Source organism: Solanum stenotomum, chromosome 11 (assembly GCF_019186545.1).
Source record: "Solanum stenotomum isolate F172 chromosome 11, ASM1918654v1, whole genome shotgun sequence".
Classification (NCBI taxonomy): domain Eukaryota; kingdom Viridiplantae; phylum Streptophyta; class Magnoliopsida; order Solanales; family Solanaceae; genus Solanum; species Solanum stenotomum.
The window spans coordinates 50,776,141-50,794,775 of NC_064292.1; the positions used below are offsets into that span (position 1 = coordinate 50,776,141).

At 31.9% G+C, this 18,635-nt stretch overlaps 5 protein-coding genes and 1 pseudogene across 12 annotated transcripts in view; 3 read left to right on the forward strand and 3 right to left on the reverse strand.

Moving 5' to 3' along the window:
- Positions 1-2,309: 2,309 nt before the first annotated feature.
- Positions 2,310-3,829, forward strand: LOC125844843 (UDP-glucosyltransferase 29-like). Its single transcript, XM_049524193.1, has one exon. It carries the CDS (start codon positions 2,320-2,322, stop codon positions 3,667-3,669), a length of 1,350 nt encoding a protein of 449 aa, XP_049380150.1. The 5' UTR covers positions 2,310-2,319; the 3' UTR covers positions 3,670-3,829.
- Positions 3,830-6,783: 2,954 nt separating this feature from the next.
- On the forward strand, positions 6,784-7,588 carry LOC125846027 (UDP-glucosyltransferase 29-like; annotated as a pseudogene).
- An 813-nt stretch (positions 7,589-8,401) lies between these two features.
- On the reverse strand, positions 8,402-9,733 carry LOC125846028 (beta-D-glucosyl crocetin beta-1,6-glucosyltransferase-like). The gene has a single exon (XM_049525493.1). It carries the CDS (start codon positions 9,731-9,733, stop codon positions 8,402-8,404), a length of 1,332 nt encoding a protein of 443 aa, XP_049381450.1.
- A 3,610-nt stretch (positions 9,734-13,343) lies between these two features.
- Positions 13,344-18,635, forward strand: part of LOC125844341 (beta-D-glucosyl crocetin beta-1,6-glucosyltransferase-like) — a 133,912-nt gene continuing 128,620 nt past the window's right edge. Inside the window, exon 1 of one of the 2 annotated variants that reach the window (XM_049523652.1) lies at positions 13,344-14,466. In XM_049523652.1, the coding sequence (XP_049379609.1) occupies positions 13,361-14,466 (1,106 nt within the window). In that variant the 5' untranslated portion in view covers positions 13,344-13,360. Of the gene's footprint in view, positions 14,819-18,635 lie in introns of those variants that run through there. The other variant, XM_049523654.1, reaches the window with a different exon arrangement.
- LOC125844329 (rust resistance kinase Lr10-like) overlaps positions 14,958-18,635 on the reverse strand; it is a 368,189-nt gene continuing 364,511 nt past the window's right edge. For 6 of the 7 annotated variants that reach the window (XM_049523633.1, XM_049523631.1, XM_049523637.1 and 3 more), the window contains one exon: positions 14,958-15,954. In XM_049523633.1, the coding sequence (XP_049379590.1) occupies positions 15,020-15,954 (935 nt within the window). In that variant the 3' untranslated portion in view covers positions 14,958-15,019. Of the gene's footprint in view, positions 15,964-18,635 lie in introns of all 7 variants that reach the window. The other variant, XM_049523630.1, reaches the window with a different exon arrangement.
- On the reverse strand, positions 16,320-17,295 carry LOC125844369 (uncharacterized). Its single transcript, XM_049523673.1, has 2 exons — positions 16,577-17,295; positions 16,320-16,419 (listed from the first exon to the last, which is right to left on the reverse strand). The coding sequence occupies exons 1-2, from the start codon at positions 17,220-17,222 to the stop codon at positions 16,352-16,354; spliced, it is 714 nt and encodes a 237-aa protein (XP_049379630.1). The 5' UTR covers positions 17,223-17,295; the 3' UTR covers positions 16,320-16,351.

The window sequence follows — 18,635 nt, forward strand, 5'->3', positions numbered from 1 at the left end:
TTTTTTTGTTGTCTTGTAGATATTTTAAGTTATTATTTATTGTAAATTATAGTACTTTTTATTAAAGTTTTTAATAACATATGTTACTTTTTATGTTTGAGAGTTAAACCAACTTTTTTTTATATGTCTTTTAATTTTATATGTGTTTTGTCCTTTTCCATTTTCAAAAACTAATACTCTCTCCATTTCATTTTATATGTCATTTCTTTTTATTTATATATTGGTTATTCCCTCTTCTTATGTCATATATTATGAAATTTGAGAAGTTATTGAAATTTTTATATGATTCTAAAAATATTTTAAATTGTTAGCTATTGTGATTTGTAGTACCTTTTTTTTTTTACAGAATTTTGAAAATAATATTTATTACTCTCTTTGTTCTAATTTACGTGGCACATGCAAAATTTCAAATATTAACCCTTTTTTATATGTCTCTTTACTATATTAAGTTGTTAATTGTTGTATTTTATAGTACATTTTGAACTTAATTTTTAAAGAATATATGTTATTTTCCATGTCCCAATTTATGTGGCATTAATTGATAGATTTGTTGGAGTCGAGAGAATTTTTTTGTTAATTATTGTAATTTATAGTTTCTTTTTCGTCAATTTGAAACAATAAATGTTCTTAATTGATAGATTTTTTGGAGCCGACAATTTTTTTGTTAATTATTGTAATTTATAGTTTCTTTTTCGTCAATTTCAAACAATATATGTTTATCATATAATCCATTTTATGTGGTACAAATAGAATTTAGAGAGTCAATTAAATATTTTATATAACATTTAAATATTTAAGCTATTAATTATTGTAATGTATAGTATTACTTATATTATTTTTGAATATAAATGTTACCTTTTTTATCCTAATTTATATGGCATCGATAGAATTGAAAGCGTCAAATAATTGTTAATTATTGTAATATGATATGTAGTACTTTTTATGTAGTTTTTACTATTTTTAAGCATACTAAGTATACTATTACTTATATTATTTTTAAATATATTTAAATCTACTACTTATATATATATTTTTTAGTAGATAAGTGTGAATGTGAGGGTATTTTTAAATACCCAAAATACCCTCACTTTCACACTTATCTACTACTTATATTATACATTATATTATATATATATATGGCTCCTTTTATTTGGTGCCACGTGTCGACTCTTCTTATATATTGAGGGTATTTTTAAATACCCAAAATACCCTCACTTTCACACTTATCTACTACTTNATACCCTCACTTTCACACTTATCTACTACTTATATTATACATTATATTAAATATATATATGGCTCCTTTTATTTGGTGCCACGTGTCGAAAGAAGAGTGAATTTTATTCACTCTTCTTATATAGTAATAAAATAATATATATATGGCTCCTTTTATTTGGTGCCACGTGTCGAAAGAAGAGTGAATTTTATTCACTCTTCTTATATAGTAATATATAATTTATTTTCACGAGTTTAATATATATTTCATGCGTAATCAATTACGACCAAGATGAGAAATAATAAATTTGAACGGTTAAATATATTCTATAAATAGATCATCATCATATATATATATATATATATATATATATATATATATATATATACTTTGTAGAATAATCATAGACTTAAGAGAGAGATCTATATATATAGTTATAATTATAATTAACAATGAAAAGGGTCGGAGTTAGATAATGTTGGTGTTCACTCGAACCTCCTTCGATAAAAAATTATATATATATAAAATTGTACATGTTGAATCTCTTTCAATTTTTTCAACTTCTTACTTTTTTAATTATATTTAACCTCCTTTGGTGAAAATCTTAATTCCGTCACTGATTAATATAACCCTAGCTAGAAAAACACGTTACCCAGTCTAGACTCTAGCCCATGGTCACAACTCATATTAGTCCATTTCTAGAGCTAGCCAAGAAACTCGCAAGTAGAAATTTGAGTCTATATGCCACATGTCGTGGTTTTATTCGCCTACAACACCTATGTGCATGTGAGTTTCATGCGCCGAAATATTTGAATATTTTGGTCGTCGTCTTTGTCAAAAATTAGTGTATAAATTCTATTGAAATGTCAAAATGAAATATACGAAACAATTTTAAGAAGCTAAATATGACTATTTAACCTTACAGCTAGGGTTGGAGGGTGACCAAATCAACTATATATGACACAATCGTATAAGGAAAAGTCATGAAATAATATAATAATTTAAACGGTTGAATATATACTATAGATAGATTATCATCCTATATATATACTCACTAGAGCCATAAGAAAAAAAATTAAGAGATTTATAGTTACTATTTACTAATGGAGGCCAAGAAAAACACCATTAGTATACTTATGTTACCATGGCTAGCCCATGGTCACATAAGTCCATTTTTAGAACTAGCCAAAAAGCTCACAAATAGAAATTTCCATATTTACTTATGTTCCACTCCAATAAACCTAAGTTCCATCAAGAAAAATGTCACAAAAAAATATTGTGAATCAATAGAATTAGTTGAGCTTCATCTTCCTTCTTTACCAAATCTTCCTCCTCATTACCACACCACCAATGGCCTCCCTCCCCATCTCATGAACACCCTAAAAAAAGCATTCGAAAACGCCTCTCCAAATTTTTCCAAAATATTACAAACTCTTAATCCAGACTTAGTCATATATGACTTCAATCAACCATGGGCTGCTGAGTTCGCGTCCTCTATGAACATTCCTGCCATACAATTCCTCACTTTTAGCGCGGCTATTGTTGCTTTATTAGCTCTCCACATCATGTTTGATAAGTCGGGAGAAAAATTTCCATTTCCTGAAATTTACCTGCGTGAACATGAGATACTCCAAATCAAGAAATCATTGGAAGAATCCAAAGATGAGAATTATAAGGACCCATTCAATGATGCTCTTAGACTATCTCGCGATATTGTTTTGGTGAAAACCTCTAGAGATTTCGAAGGTAAATATATAGATTATCTCTCAAAATTAGTTTCCAAGAAAATTGTTCCTGTTGGATCGCTAGTTCAAGATTCCATTGATCAAGATCATGATCATGAGGAGATCATCATGCAATGGCTTGACAAGAAAGAAAAATGTTCAAGTGTGTTTGTGTCATTTGGGAGTGAGTATTTTCTATCAAAGGAAGAAATGCATGAAGTAGCACAAGGGCTAGAGCTTAGCAAAGTAAACTTCATTTGGGTAATTAGGTTTCCACAAGGTGAAAAAAATAGTATTCAAGATGTATTACCACAAGGATTTTTAGAAAGGGTAGGGGAAAGAGGAATGGTTTTGGAAAAATGGGCTCCACAAGCCGCAATTCTACAACATAGGAGTACTGGTGGATTCGTGAGTCATTGTGGATGGAGTTCTGTTATGGAAAGTATGAAGTTTGGTGTGCCTATAATTGCAATGCCAATGCACATTGACCAACCAATGAATGCTAGGATTGTGGAATATATTGGTATGGGAGTTGAAGCATTGAGGGATGAGAATGGGAAGTTACAAAGCGAAGAAATTGCAAAAGTGATGAGGGAAGTGGTAATTGAAGAAAGTGGTGAAGGTGTGAGGAAGAAAACTAAAGAATTGAGTGAGAAAATGAATATGAAAGGGGATGAAGAGATAGATGGAGTAGTGGAGGAGTTGGTTGCACTTTGTAACAACAAATGAATAGCAATAAGATTTAACTCATATTTTTAAAAAGTATTAATTAGTGTAATCAGTTTGAATATTTCAAACTTTCAGTTTTGATTTTGACTTTAGTCTCAATTCACTTAATAGTTTGCTTCTTGAAATATATAACTTTACGGTTGTTTGTAACAAATTTTAAAGTGACAGAAAAAAAATTGCAATCACAATAAAGTAAAAATAACTTAACTTTATTGATAAAGATTGCGAGTACAATTCTGTTTCTCCCTTGATTCTACTTTCCTAAGATTTATCCATGATTCTAGGGCCGTTAGTGGCGTGTTTCTCGAACTAGGATAATTTAGATTTGACATCTATATGACTATTCCATCAGTTTGCAGAATATTCGAGATGCCTTTATATAGGCATGAACTAGGGTTTAGGGTTGAGTAGCCTCCAAAAATTCTAATTGAAACTAAACACACCTTTTAGAGTCTCAATTCGAATTGAACACATATTGTAAAGTTCCACAAAATTTCAATGTCTACAACGGTTAATAGGGATTGAGGTCACTCAACTACTCATGCCGTATAATTTTCTATTGGAGTACTTAATACTACAATGGGTAAGGTCATAGGGTACTAATCAATGAACTTCATAAAATTTAACTTATTAGTATTGCAAAATATATAAATCGACATAAATATACAAATTGCAGCCTCAATAGTAAACAGAACTATAGCTAAGGAACGCAATTATGAAAAATATAGCTATAAAGCCTTATTATGTCTATTATATTTGCTATTTCTAAGATTTTCTCTAAAAAGTAATTGAATCTCGTGTTGGCCCAAACTCTACACATATGGATTAACTAAAAGTCAAATGTACTTAATCATAGAAACAAAGATAAAATTTGAAATCAATCAAGGACCACAAATGAATTTTGTATTTAGTTAGTTAGTTTCTCAAATTCTCCAAATCTAAGTGTTTGGTATGAAAAAATGTTCTCTGCCGAATATGTTTTTCCTGAAAATATTTTATACAAGTGTTTTTCTTATTCTGTGGTGTTTGGTTAGAATTTTTTTATTTTATTTTTTATCTCAAGAGCATTTATGTATAATATGAAAAATACTATGATACTAAACCCAAAAATGTTATAATTATATAGGATTGAGGATCGAGAGTCGAGATCGAATTAGGGTTGAGAGTTGCTTTCTCGATAAGGTTAGGGTTGGGTTAGGAGACAAGTTCGAGAATTAGGCATCGAGTCAAATTTCAGGTCAGGGTCAATAGTCGGGTCCCTAGTTAGGATCAAATCTTAGTGCAAAAAATCGTAAAGATATGGCACTTGGGCCTAACTCAACCTCAAAAACTAGCTCATGAGGGGAGGTTTGTCCAAGTCCATATAAGGAGACCAATTTTCTATCGCTCTATCGATGTAGGACTTCTTAGCACTTCCCGCATGCCCAAACCTCAACTGGAGCGTGAACACTCATAGATGAGGGCCCAACATCGGTGCACAACAAATTGGGATGAACCTGACTTTGTTACCATGTAAAGATATGACATCTGGGTCTAACTGAACCTCAAATTCTAGCTCACGAGGAGAAGTTTTTCTAAGTCCATAAATACGGAGACCAATTTCTCATCCCTATACCGATATGAGACTTCTTAACAAAAAATTATATTCGGTCAAACTAAGATACGTGAAATAATTTACAAACTACATCTCTTTTAAAATAAAAGCCATTTCAAGAAAGAATATTGGCACAATTATATATTTCCTAAGTAGCTTTTTTATTTTTTTAATTATTTTTTTTATTTTATTATTATTATTATTTTATATTTTTTTGTTTGCTTTTTAAAAAAAAAAATAATATTTCCTAAGTAATCGATCACGATTTAGACACTTTCGTATAAAGAAAGAGTCATAAAATCAAAATAATATACACCACATTAATCATGTAACAAAGAAATTAAAAATAAGCAATAATATGTTTCAATTATTAAAAGGAAACCAGTAACATGACCCACGTTGGAAATCAATTGTAATATCACATGTGTATCTATTTATTTTAATAATAAGTTAAAAAATTTTTCTTTATATTTTTAAATTTCATGTAAAATCAAACCAAAACATGTAAAATGTAAAAAAAGAACTTTGCGATCGGTCGAAGTCTAGAGATGGCAATGGGTGGTCAACCCGCAAAAATTTTAATCCACTTCGCATAACAATCTTTTTCTTTTTCAATCCGCTCCCACCTCGCCCCGCATGAACCCGCCCCATATAATTTTTTGGATATTTACCTTTTTTAATTCAGTTTGATACTAAAAATAAATTTTATAAAAATAAATTCATTTTCTCATAAAGTTGTATTGAGTTAATAGATAATAACTTAAAATTTTATTTTTAAAGGTCAATTGGGAATCATGTGAGAAATTGTATTAGTTTTTATTGAATCATTTTCATTTACTATCTTTAATATTTTAGTAAATTTAAAGAAATTATCTTAATAAATAATCTTCTATAACTCTTATAACAATGTAGAAAGTTAAAATTAAATTTGAACCCGCATAGACCCACAACCCGCCTCGCCCCGCATCCCGCCCGCCCTGCACAACCTTAAAACCGCCCTGCCGCATTGCCATCCCTAGATCGAATTCAGATACGTTTATAAGTTTACAAACTAAATCTCTTAAAATAAAAGCTATTCCCAGAGAGAGTAATGCTTGCGCGATCCTTTTTGTTTATTATATATATTTATTATAATCTAGGACACCATGTTATAATATACACCATGTTAGTCATGCTCACAATTAAGAATAAGCAATAATACACTATAAATAGATTACCATCATATAGATATTTTCACTCACCAATCCATAAAACCATATATATCATAGAAACATAAGTTGATAAAATATGGAGGAGAAGAAAAACACCATTAATCTAGTTATGTTACCATGGCTAGCCCATGGTCACATAAGTCCATTTTTAGAACTAGCCAAAAAACTCACAAATAAAATTTCCATATTTACTTATGTTCCACTCCAATAAACCTAAGTTCCATCAAGAAAAATGTCACAAAAAAATATTCTCAATCAATAGAATTTGTTGAACTTAATCTTCCATCTTTACCAAATCTTCCTTAAATTTACATGCGTCAACATGAGATGCTTCAAATGCAAAAGCTTGCAATGGAAAACTCAAAAGTTAATATGAAAGACTCATTCATGGAGGCCATTAGGCAATCGCGTGACATTATACTAGTGAAGGATTTTGAAGTGAAATATATGGATTATCTCTCTGAATTAGTTTCCAAGAAAATCGTCCCGATTGGTTCTCTAGTTCATGATCCCATTGATCAAAATGATGTGGGCATAATGCAATATGGCTTGACAAGAAAGAAAAAGGTTCAAGTGTGTTTGTGTCAATTGGGAGTGAGTGGTTTCTATCAAAGGAAGAAATCCATGAAGTAGCACAAGGGCTAGAGCTTAGTAAAGTGAACTTCATTTGGGTTATTAGGTGTCCACAAGATGAAAAAATAAGTATTCAAGATGTATTACCACAAGGGTTTTTTGAAAGGGTAGGGGAAAGAGGAATGGTTTTGGAAAAATGGGATCCACAAGCCACAATTCTATAACACACGAGTATCGGTGGATTTGTGAGTCATTGTGGATGGGGTTCAATAATGGAGAGTATGAAATTTGGTGTGCCCATAATTGCAATGCCAATGTACCATGACCAACCAATCAATTCTAGGATTGTGGAACATATTGGCATGGGAGTTGAAGCATTGAAGGATGAAAATGGGAAGTGGTAATTGAAGAAAGTGGTGAAAGTGTGAGGAAGAAAACTAAAAAATTGAGTGAGAAGATGAAGATGAAAGGGGATGAAGAGATAGATGGAGTGGTGGAGGAGTTGGTTGCACTTTGCAACAACAACATGAATTCATTTTGATTTATTTTAATTCATTTACCTTTTTTTTTGTTGGTCATATGCTTGTGATATTGTCTACTTTATTGTTTTTCTTTGGGTTTTCATTGTGTGTTTGATATTTGTATTGAAAATATTTGATTTGTATTTTCATTATGTGTTTGATATTTATATTGAAAATATCCATTGATTTGTATTTGCGCTCTATAAGGTCTTTTAAGAAAAGAAGTGTTTGAGTCATCATGGTTATTGTGTGTGTGCGCGCGTGCATGTGTTATTAAAGAAAGATTGTTACTAAATATCGAAAGATATTTCTTAGTTTGTCTGGACAAGAAATTTAAGAAAGTAATTTATTTTTTTTTGGATTTGTGGTTTTATATTAAAGATGTGTATAATGTATCAAAATATCATATAATTTTATAGTTTTAAACATGTCACGTAGAATATTTACAACTTCAATCTAATATAATATACGTATACGTTTATTGTCTATTTTAATTTGTTCTTAGGTAAACAATTATTTATGTTAATTTCTCAATGCAGAGTTGGCTAAATATTTTTTCTCAATCGATAACAAGTACGTGTAAGTAAACTCAATGTCGATACCAACAAGAGTTGTGGTGGAGTGGTAAGTACTCCTCCATCCTTAACCAAGAGGTCTCGGGTTCGAATACCCTTGGGTATGGAGTCGCCTTTGTTAGGAATCCAAATTTAATCGGGATCCGATGATCTGACACTGGATGGAAAACCGAAAAAAAAACTCAATGTCGATGTGTGTTTGAATACATAATAAGTGATAAAAATAAACAATTCTACCACATCAATCACATCTTATTACTACATCTTACAAAGTTGAATTAGCTCTTTAGCAGCTCCATCTATCTCTTCATTTCCTATAGATTTCAAATTTTTGCTGACATCTCTAACTTTTGCCCTCAAATTCCCCCTTGTTACGACACCTTTAAGAGTTTCCGCGATTTCTTCTCTATAAATTTTCCCATCATCATCTCTAACAATCTCCACCGCGACTCCCAATTCTACCATCAACTTAGCATTCATAGGTTGATCAAGATGTATAGGCATTGCTATTATAGGAACCCCAAAATCTAAACATTCAATTACATTATGCCAACCACAAGGACTTATAAATCCACCAATACTTGAATGATTCAAAATTCTTGATTGTAACACACATTTGTCCAAAACTCTTCCCCTTTCTCCAATTCTTTCAAGAAAACCTTTTGGCAATACATCTTCAAGATTTCGCTTTTCCCTTTCTGGAAATCTTACAACCCATATGAAATTAACATTACTTAACTCCAACCCAAAAGCTAATTCCTCCATTTCTTCTTTTGACAAGAAATACTCATTCCCAAATGACACAAAAATAGTTGAATTCTCATCTCTTGTTCCTAGCCAATCAATAATCTCCACGTTATCCACGTCATTAGTTACGCGATTTTTTATTGGTAGACCAACAGGAATAACTTTCCAATTACTCAATTTAGTGAAATAATCAATATATTTACCCTCTATAGTTCTAGAGGTACTCATCAACATAATTTGTATATTTCCTTCAGCAAAAGGATCATCAACATCATCATGTTCTTCCTCTCTAGAAGATTTCGCAATCAATTCATTCAGTCTCATCAGCTCATTTTTTCCAGGATAAATATCCTGAAAAGGGAATTCAACCTCGGGTTTTCTTATCAAATTATAAAAGTATGAAAACACCGCTGCACCCATAACTACGAATTTCATTGCTGGAATCCCCTGTTCATTCGCTACGCCTTCAGCCCATTGCAATAATAAGTCGTAAATAACCAAATCAGGTTTCAGATTTTTCAAGATTTTCGCGAAGTTGGATTTGGACAATTTGAGTGTATTTAGAACAATGTGATCCATATCAACTGGGATTTCATTCGTCGTAAGTTTAGGTAATTTTGGTAAACAAAGCTCAACCATCTTAATTGAAGCAGAGTATTTTTCAGGGATTTGTTTATTTATAGTTTCTCGACTTATAATTGTAGAACAAACGCGGACAGAGAATCCACTGTCCGCGAGTTTCTTAGCTAAGTCGAGGAATGGAGAGATGTGTCCATAAGCTAACCACGGAAACATAAGTACCCTCAAAGCGTTACGATGCTTTGGTGGTACTTGTGTAGCCATGGAAACTTTTTTCCTAAAACAAAAATTCATGTTTTTTTTTTTTGAGAGTGAAAGAAGGAAGAAAAATGAGAGGCTTTATTAGAAATAATTAAGAGAAAACAATATTAACGACAAAAATAAGTTTCCTGAAATTTCAATGTATATATGTTGTTGATTTTTACAATAAGAGAAACAAGAAATGCTTTGTAAAACACATCAATATTATTATGGAACTACATATTCGTAAAACACAAACTTTCACAACTAGTCATTTCGAATGACTCAGTTGATTTATAGGATGGTCATTTACAAACTACCCCACATGGATGACCTGGGATTATCCTGGTCAATGTCTCTTGTGTCGAGCCTATTGCATAGGGCTTGTACATAGAGGGGGTTTACCCCGTCGTGTGCATAAAGTGTTTAGATCTTATTTTAGATACACTTATATATCTATAGAATAATTTAGTACATTTAAAAAATACCTCTACTCTTTTGTATTCGCCGAGAAAACTGAAAAACAACCTGTTATCCGCACTGCTCCGTTATGTATTTTAAATAAATAATCTTTATCTGCCCCGCCCTATATAGTTATTTCCCTGCCCTGCCCTATTAAGGGTGTGCCCTTCCCTGCCCTACCCCAACTGCCATCCCTAGTAAAAATATATATACAGCAAACGAGGTTAAATTTGTACCTTGTGTGCACACCAAGTTTAAAGTTGAAAGAGATAATATTATTGGTTGTTCCTATCTTATAATAGGAAGCCTAACTTTATTTGTGTACAATGTATTTGGCATAAATGTTATTGTTGATACATAACTTTAATTATTTTAAATTTAAATCAATATGAATCTGGTTTATAATTATATATATGATACATAACTTATGTATCATTTATTATGTATCGGGTGAAAAAAGCAATGTATACATGAATTCTAAAAAATCCAAAATTATTATAATTTAAGAAAATTTTGAGATAAAATTAATTAGCGTCCAAACTGTTGCAAATTTTATACTTTATACTTGTTAAAATGTTACACTAACAATCACTCTCACAAACATGTGGATATTATCAAATCTGGCCTTACACCAACCTTTTTTCTTTTTTTTGGAGTTATTCAGCCAAACCAAGAGGTTAGGAACTTATTAATATCACCATAATTATTAATTAATATTAGTATCAAAATTATGGCAAAAGAAGGACCACACTTGCTTGGCAATTAAAATTTTGCCAAAATAGTGCAAGGGCTATTTACATCTCTTGTTAATAGTTGCTACAACCTAAACATCTTAACTTTGCATTTCTGATAAAGGGCAACATCATTAATTAGGTCTCAATATGTGAGTCTTCAATCAAGAATTTAGCTTTTAAAATTAAGCCACTTGTAATTGACTACTAAAGTTCCTCTTCCTAATAGTTATATTTACTTTCTTCTAGAAAGAGCAAGAAAAACACAAGTAAAAGTTGAAAAAGTATTGTATTATAAATAGGACATATCACAGTATTGTTGAGACATTCGAGTCATGAATTTCAGAAACTGAATATGAAAATGCAGCGTAAAACGATCTATTAAAGGTAAAATCATAAGATTTGAAATACTAATATATAAGATAATAAATTTTCAATTTTTTTTTTTACCATCTACCAAACTAGACCAAAATAATAATCATTTACATACTCGAAGTTTTTATTTCTAGAAGGATCCCTAATCCCCATGCTGAGGAGTGACCCTCGCCAAATGATCTCATGGATAACGCATCCCATTTTTTAATCTTCTGAAAATAAAAGTCATTCCCCAGAGATAAGGTTCACACAACCTTTTTGTCTTTTTCTTAATAATAAAGTATTTTATGACTAATTTAATATGTGTGCGTAATCAATTACGACACGTTGATACTTGATAGACTCGTTGTATATAAATTTTAGGAATAACAAACATAAAAATTATATTAGCGTTTTATAGCTACAGTTTTGATATTTGTGCTTATGTTTGCTATGGACCATCTGATTTGTATAGATCATAGATATTTGATTTGTATAAAATTACAATGATTTGTATAAATCGGGCGTCTATGTCTATGAAAATTATTGTTTTTATATGTAATGTTCTTTGTGTTAGGTTAGAGTGGCGAGCAAGATTAGGAGAAAGAGGAGAACGGTGAGCAAGAGAGGGCATATAGTGGAGAGAGGTGAATTGTATATGTATATCGGTTAGATAATTGTAAATATGTAACTACTATGTATATATATCAATGATTGTGTTGTATATCTGTATAAAATTTGAATTTGTATACAGTAAAATTGAGTTAAAATACAATACAATCGAGTTAAAACATTTGTATTTGTCTATCAAATCTCTCTCGCTTTATACAAACACAAATTGTACATTTTATTTGTATAATTTGTGTTTGTATAAAGCGAGAGAAAGAGAGAGAAAGGCAAAAGAGAACTGAGCAGGGGGGAAATTTGTATTAGTATAATTATAAGTGTATAGAATGAAGAGATGTGTATTTGTATATACAGTCTCTCTCGCTTTATACAATTGTGTTTGTATAAAAGTGAGAGAGGCAAGGGAGAGAATTGAGAGTGGCGTGCGAGGTTTAGGGGAGAGAGGTGAAAATGGCAAAATGTTTGCTACAAATTAGAATTAAATGAAACTATATCTATGACATTTATTTTGAATTAATAATTTGCTATAATGCACAATTTTCCCTATAAATAAAGCCATAAAATAATATACAACACGTACTCAACCAGCTCACAACCAAGTTGAGCACCTAATAATCTATTTACAATGTACGTTGTACGTACTTTATTCGTATCAATATATGTGATATAATTTGCATTGACACAAAATTTAAGAAAAAAACTAAAAATATACATACGAGATTTTTTAACAAATTTACCTAAAAATAGTTCTTTTTAAAGATAATGATACAAAACCTACTTGAACTATCACTTTTTTTGCAAGTTTCATATCCCATATATCATCTATTTTCTTTTTCCTATCTAAACTATCATCATCCATGTACTAAAAAGATACAGATCAACTATCCGTTGTTCTCTTTTGCTATTCTAAGGATAGTGATTAATCCAAATAGTAAACAGAAATAACTGATAGTTAAGATGTGTTTTAATACATTGATGTTGAGAGTTAAGATAAAAAAAAACGAAACGTTTGACTAAGGTATGATATTGACTTAAAAAACCTCTAATTCAAATATTTTTCGACCATTAACTATTCTTTTAATCTACTTAATTATAGTCTTATAGATACTCTCTCTAGATAATCGCTCTACGCACTAGTAAAATTTTTTATTACCTATAAAGTCACCTTCTTTAAATGTGCCTAAAACAAACAATCACACAAGTCGTCACTTGCATTAAATTTGGCTAGAAGCCTACATCCAATTATTCTATAAAAGATGGCTACCAGTTACTTACTTTACTTCTGGTAACTATATATTCTTTCGTCTTTAATCAAATATCTCAGATTTAAACTTTATTGGTACACATAGTCAACTTTTATCATAAAGTTATCACACATTTTCGTTTAATAAATAAAGGTAGCCAATGTCACCAACTCCACAAAGAGCTCCTTTCTCATCCTTCTTTCACTTTATAGAAAACAATAATTAAGCATACAATGGCTACTTTAAAGGTATTGATGTTCCCATTTTTGGCTTATGGACACATATCTCCATATCTAAACGTAGCTAAGAAACTCGCGGACAGAGGATTCTTGATTTACTTCATTTCAACTCCGATAAATCTCAAATCCATCATCAAGAAAATCCCCGAAAAGTATGCTGATTCGATTCAGCTTATCGCACTTCACTTACCAGAATTACCCGAACTTCCTCCTCATTACCATACTACCAATGGTCTCCCACCCAATCTCAATCACATCCTTCAAAAAGCCCTGAAAATGTCCAAACCAAACTTCTCAAAAATCTTGCAAAATCTGAAACCTGATTTGGTGATTTATGACGTATTGCAGCAATGGGCTGAACGTGTCGCGAATGAACAGAATATTCCAGCAGTTAAGCTTATAACTTCGGGTGCATCTGTGTTTTCGTATTTTTTCAACATACTGAGGAAACCAGAGGTTGAATTCCCTTTCCCTGCTATTTATCTCAGGAAAATTGAGCAAGTAAGATTGAGTGAAATGGTGGCGAAATCTAATAAATCGAAAGAACCTGATGATGGGAATCTTCTAGTTGATGGAAATATGCAAATCATGTTGATGAGTACTTCTACAACTATAGAAGCCAAATATATTGATTATTGCCTTGAATTGAGCAATTGGAAAGTTGTTCCAGTTGGTCCACCAGTCCAAGATCCAATCACTAATGACGCGGACGATATGAAGCTCATCGATTGGCTTGGAACAAAAGATGAGAATTCAACTGTTTTTGTCTCCTTTGGGAGTGAGTATTTCTTGTCAAAAGAAGATATGGAAGAAGTAGCTTTCGGGTTGGAGTTAAGTAATGTTAATTTCATATGGGTAGCAAGATTTCCGAAAGGTGAAGAGAAAAATATTGAAGATGCATTACCAAAAGGTTTTCTTGAAAGAATTGGAGAAAGGGGAAGAGTTTTGGACAAATTTGCACCACAACCAAGAATTCTAAATCATCCGAGTACCGGAGGATTTATAAGTCATTGTGGTTGGAATTCAGCAATGGAAAGTATAGATTTTGGGGTTCCTATAGTTGCCATGCCTGTACATCTTGATCAACCAATGATTGCTAGGTTGATCGTAGAATTGGGAGTTGCGGTGGAGATTGTAAGAAGTGATGATGGCAAAATTCACAGAGGAGAAATTGCGGAAACTCTTAAAGGTGTCATAACAGGGGAAAAATTGAGGGCTAAAGTGAGGGATATAAGCAAGAATTTAAAATCTATAAGAGATGAAGAGATGGATGCTGCTGCTCAAGAGCTAATTCAACTTTGTAGGAATAGTAATAAGTGAATCTTATGATTCAATTAACAAAATAGCATTGTATGTGAGGTGTTTTTGTTTGTCTTCAAAATATATTAAGGTTGAAATAATGAGAAAAACATAGAACACCATGTAGGATTCAAATTTCCATGTAAGATGCTACGTATGATGTGTATGTCTATTTGTTCAACTTTATACATGTTTAAGTTTCGATGCATAAATGTGAGTTGAGGCCAAGTTAAACGGCATTTTTATGTATTATGTCTATAATATAACTAGTACAACAATAACAACATGATTCTTTGTCCCAGACATTGTTGGGTTGGCTATGTTTATTTCACATAAACATTACATCAACTATAATCAATCAGTATAAATGTCTACCTCAACGGGATTATCTAACAAAGCTATTGAATCAGACGAAAATGTCGTAGAACTTCCCATGATCTGATGGACAATCGGTTGAGATTGAAGAGGCTGAGGAGGTACTTCTAGCACTTCAACTTCGCCTTCAAGCATTTCTACTACTTTACTCATTGAAGGGCGTTGTATCGGATTTGTTTGTATACACCATAATGCAACTAAACTCAGCTTTCTAGCCATCTTCTTTTCATCATCATTCGCTCCTTCATCCACCACAATTTCTTTCCCTTTGTTGAACTTATCGTAAATATTATAAGGAAAGTATTGGCTGGAATTCTCTTCATTTGCAACTTCATTTCTCTTCAAGTCCAACATTTCCATTAGCAGCATTCCGAAGCTGTAAACATCAGCTTTGTACGAGATTGCTCCAATGCTTCTGCTGATCAACTCTGGAGCAACATATCCAATTGTTCCACGAGCAGCTGTGAGAGTCACAATGCTCTTATCTGGTGGATATAATTTCGCAAGCCCAAAGTCAGAAATCTTTGGAATGAAATTCTCATCCAAAAGAATGTTGTGTGGTTTGATGTCAAAATGCAAAATTCGTACATCACAGCCTCGATGCAAATACCCGATTCCTCGAGCCACTCCTAGAATAATGTCATACTTCCTCTGCCAACTTAACAGAGGGCTTCCTTCTTGACTGGTACTGATGTACTTATCAAGTGATCCATTGGGCATGAAGTCGTATACAAGAGCACGCTTTGTTCCCTCAACGCAATACCCCACGAGTCCAACCACGTTGACATGATGAATCCTTCCAATGGTAGCTACTTCATTCATGAAATCTTGCCCATCAGCTTTAGGCTTGCTCAACATCTTCACTGCTGCATCTCTTCCACTTTGAAGCTTTCCTTTGTACACAGTTCCGTAACCTCCCTCGCCTAATTTCTCTTTGAATCCTCTTGTCATTCTCTTTATGTTGGAGTAATTATATCTTATAGGCATGAAATTGTTTTGTGTTTGCAAAAAGCCTTCAATCGTATCGTACATTGACAAATGCCTCCATTTGAATTTGTACACCAGAAATGCAAATACTAATGGAAGACCGATCACAAATTTTGCTCCCAAGTACACTGCACGTTTGAGAAGTCATAACGAACCATAGAGATGATAAAACAGATGATCAACGGACTGTTAATCTGTGTCCATCCAACTAACATATAGATTGCTAAAGGGATATATAGGTGCTTACTCAAGAAATTCCGAGGTAGCAGCGATAGTCTGATCCTCACTGGTTAGATTAAAGTGCAAATAATTTAGAATGAGAAATCAATGGAGAATTAAAAGTATATGTAGATAAAGCCTTGAGTCCTCACCGGAAATCAAATCCAATAAACCTACAAAGACGTGCAAAAATTAACTGTAGTGAGTGAATGTTGAGAATATAATTAAATAATAAAAGTGTGCTCTCTCTAAGAGCTTAAGTTTTAAGATGACATGGTGATTCATTGTTTTCCTAGTTTCTTACGTATAGAGGATAGAAAAAAATGTTACCCCACGAAGAATAAGGAAACTCAAATCCGTAGAGAATTGCTTGATGAATATCAGAAAGGGAAATGTTGTTAATATTAGGCCATGAGGTCAAGCCTATAAATTCTGCTCTGCATCCATCACTCACTTCAGAGACTGCCATCTCTCCAATCTTTAAATAAGTGTATCTGCTTAATTTGCAGCCACTAATTTCCACAAATGTTGAATCATTAACAGCAAATGGACAGTTAAACATGAAAATGGGCGCTGCTACACTACGATCTGATGCATAATAGTACGAGAGCCTGAAGAAACTACTGTATTTGTGAAAGGTAAGCTTAGGAGGTATGAGAGAACATAGATCATCTTGTCCTTGTGTTTGTAAAGTCGGATCTACCAGGTGAATTTTATGATTATCATAGTCGATGCTTTGAACGTGCAACTTCTTGGAGGATAACCATATAACTGTTTGGTTACCTTCACAAGCTAATTCAAATCCTGAAAAATGACAATGTTTTGGATCGGTGTTTAAATGAAAAGGGTGTCTTATGTTACGGATATCGCTACAAGCAGAATCAGGACACTTGATCTTCCAAGCATTGGATGTTTGCAGAAAGATGATTTGAAGGATTAATGTAAAGTATTTAAGCTGAGAGTTTCCTTTAGACATTTGTGTATTACTCAGGTTCAGCTAAGACGTCACAATAATTGCTGTTATATTATATATAAGAGTAAATGCAATTATTGAAGCTTTGTGGACTTTTCATTACCAATATTACTCCTTTGGGTCCCAAACCAATGGAAGACTTGTGCTTGGTCCTCCAGAGGAAGACTTTGACGTTTACCTATTTGTTTTATTTAAAAAAGACAGAACGAGGTTTATATTAATGTTTTAGGAAAGGTTAAGGGCACCTAAAACATCCACTAACTCGTGATTATTCGATAATTAAAATATTTGGCTAATTAAATTTAAAATAAGCAACTTATATTTCAAAAAGGTAAAATAACATAAGTAAAATATCATTTTGGCTAAATTCTGGCCAAATTTTCTGGCCAAAAGGATTTTTCCTAATTATATTTACTTTCTTCAAGAAAGAACAAGAAAAAAACAAGTACTGTATTATAAATAGGGCATATCATAGTATTGTTGAGACATTAGGGTCATGAATTTCAGAATTTGAATACAAAAATACAACGTAAAATGATTTAGTTTTCAATTATTTTTTTTATTAAAGGTAAAATCATAAGATTTGAAATAATATATAAGATAATAAATTTTTCAATTTTTTTTTTTTATTATCTACCAAACTAGACCAAAAAAAAACAATTTACCTACTCGATGTTTTTATTTCTAGAAAGATCCATAATCCCCAAGGAGTGAACCACGCCAAATGATCTCATGATCACGCATGCCCATTTTTTAATCTTCAAACAAAAGTCATTCCCCAGAGATAAGGTTGACACACCCTTTTTGTTTTTTTCTTAATAATAAAGTATTTTTTTGACTAATTTAATATGTGTGCGTAATCAATTACGACACGTTAGTTCTATATATATATATAGTTTATTACCATTTTAGCTTTTCCTCTTAGTATTTCATTATGATTTCGTACCATGAATGCAATTGACCTATGTTTTGAAGTTGACCTTCTTATTACCCCTAAATTTAATAATTCTTTTATTTGATCTTCAAATTCTCTCAGGTCTTCGTTTGTGAATTCTATTGAAGCAGTTTTAACAGTATACTCTGGGTTAATAATATCAAGTCTGCAAGTTATATGATTGGCTTCCCAGTGCTTCAGGGGTCTTTCTCCAATTATTTCTAATTTATCTAAGATTGAAATTACTTCATCTAAGTCTTTCTGGTTTTTTATGACTCCTATATGTTGTAATCCTTTTCTGAAATTATAAAGTTATGTATTTATCTCTATTAGATCATAACTTTTTTCTATTTGTATATCAGATAAACTTAGTTCTAGTAATTCAATTTCTTTAATTTCTTCCTCTTCCTTGATAACATGTATTTTAGTACAGTTGCATTCTTCCCCTTTATTACATTTTAATGTATTTGTATCATTATTTT